The sequence below is a fragment of the Alligator sinensis genome, unplaced genomic scaffold (genome assembly GCF_000455745.1).
Source record: "Alligator sinensis unplaced genomic scaffold, ASM45574v1 scaffold300_1, whole genome shotgun sequence".
Taxonomy (NCBI): domain Eukaryota; kingdom Metazoa; phylum Chordata; order Crocodylia; family Alligatoridae; genus Alligator; species Alligator sinensis.
Window position 1 is genome coordinate 526822 of NW_005842240.1, and position 1823 is coordinate 528644.

Here is a 1823-nt window from a genome sequence, read left to right on the forward strand (position 1 = left end):
GAAGGGGGGTACGACTGCCGCCGCTGCCTCTTACTGCATCCCGCGGCGCTGCTCCGCGCCAGGAGCCTTCCGCCAGCGGCCGCCATGTTGGCTCCGCTCACTTCTGCCTCTGCGGCGCGTAGCTCCGCCCCCTCCTTGAGGGCGGCTACGGCGCGCGCGGCGGGTCCAACTACCGCGGAAAGCGCAGCGTCTCCGGGGGCGCTGACAGCAGGAGGGGAAGTCGCGTGCTCCCCGCGCCTCGAGTCTATGGAGGGGGTGGGGGGTCTGGCCAGGGGGCCTCCAGTCTGTCGGTGGGTCCGGTGCTCACGTCTGTCTGGGGGGCTGGAAGCCTGGCAAGGGACCTCGCGCCTATCGAGGGGCCCTGAAGCCGATGGGGTGGTCCTTGAGCCTGTCAAGGGGGGTTGCAGCTGATTTGTCGGGTCCTTGGGTCTAACAAGAGGCCCCTGAGTCTATGGAGGGGTCTTTTGAGTCTATCAAGGGGAGCTTGGGTCTATCAAGGGGTCCTCGCGTCTCTCGATGGGTCCTCAAGTCTACGGAGGGGTCCTTGAGTCTGTCACGGGTACCTTGAGTCCATCGAGGGGGGCCCGGAGCCTATTGAGGGGTCCTTGAGTCCATCAAGTGGTCTTTGAGTCTGTCAAGAGTACCTTGAGTCTATCGAGGGGGGCCTGGAGTCTGTTGAGGTCGGTCCTTGAGTTTGTTGAGCGCGTCTTGAGTCTATCTAGACAGGTTTTGAGGTTATAGAGGGGTCCTCGAGTCTATAAAGGAGTGTTTGTATCCATCGAGGGGTGCCTGGGGTCTCTAGAGGAGGCCTCAGGTCTATGGAGGGGGTGCCCTGTGTCTGACGAGGATGCCTTGAGTCTGTCCAGGGGGCCTCGAGTCTGCCGAGGGTGAGGATTGCTGGCCCAGCGTAACGGGCCGTGCCGCTTGCAGCAAAGATGGGAAGAATTCGCTCCTGAGCACGCCTGAGATAGTTGGCGAGTTAAATCGCTCATCCCAGCCATGAGGCTCTCGGGCCCTTGTTTATAGGGCTGCTGGCCTTGTCTGTGCGAGCCATTGCTGTCATGTGAAGCGCTGCGAGCTGGTGAGAAACCACCAGGTGTTGGCTTTTCCCATCCTTATCTGCAATGTGAAAGGGAGTGTAAATGAGGAAAAGAAGGTAATGCACTGCTTGCATTCCCTGATTTAAAATACAAGTGGTTCACATTTTGACTGTCTAGGCTCCAGGAGGGGGCACTCTAACCTCTAAAATAAAAACCCTCAGAAACCCACACTAGCCATGTTGTTTTTGAGCAGAGAGAGAGTTAGTTATCCGTCTTAGTCTGAAGGCAGGCAGAAACCAGGGTAGATATGCACCCAATAGACTAAATAAGATGCATATACAAAGCACAAAGTTTTATGAACCTGAGTTTATGAAAGCTTGTGCTCAATACGTATCTTGTTTAGCTAGTCTACAAGGTGCATGTCTTCCTTGACTTCTCTTGTTATCTTTGAGGATTTTTTAAGGAAGGGAAAGGGGCTAACACTCGAGGGGAGAAAGATGCATGAGACAAGTGATATTGGGACAGTCCCAGTGGCCCAGACGAGTTCAGGCAGGTCACCAACCAGGCCTGTATGGATTCTTGTTTGAAAACTGGGCCCCTTGGGCTTACAGAAATCCTTAGGGAAGAAGATTTTAGCATCCAAACATTGAATCCCTCGCTGTAAAAACAATTTGCTAACACTTTGTTCCACCAGTGCCGACTGCATTCCTAACGGCAAAAGAGCATCGGCCTTCCCTGTCACTACCTTCTTTCACTTGGTCTAGCTCATCCCATAACAGCATC

At 54.7% G+C, this 1823-nt stretch overlaps 1 protein-coding gene across 1 annotated transcript in view; it reads right to left on the reverse strand.

The window, feature by feature from the left end:
- The window catches only part of MRPL19 (mitochondrial ribosomal protein L19), a 7381-nt gene extending 7241 nt beyond the window's left edge, over window positions 1–140 (reverse strand). The window contains exon 1 of the mRNA XM_006027397.3: window positions 35–140. Coding sequence (XP_006027459.1) covers window positions 35–86 — 52 coding nt within the window. The 5' untranslated portion in view covers window positions 87–140. The remainder of the gene's footprint in view (window positions 1–34) is intronic.
- Between the last annotated feature and the right edge of the window lie 1683 nt (window positions 141–1823).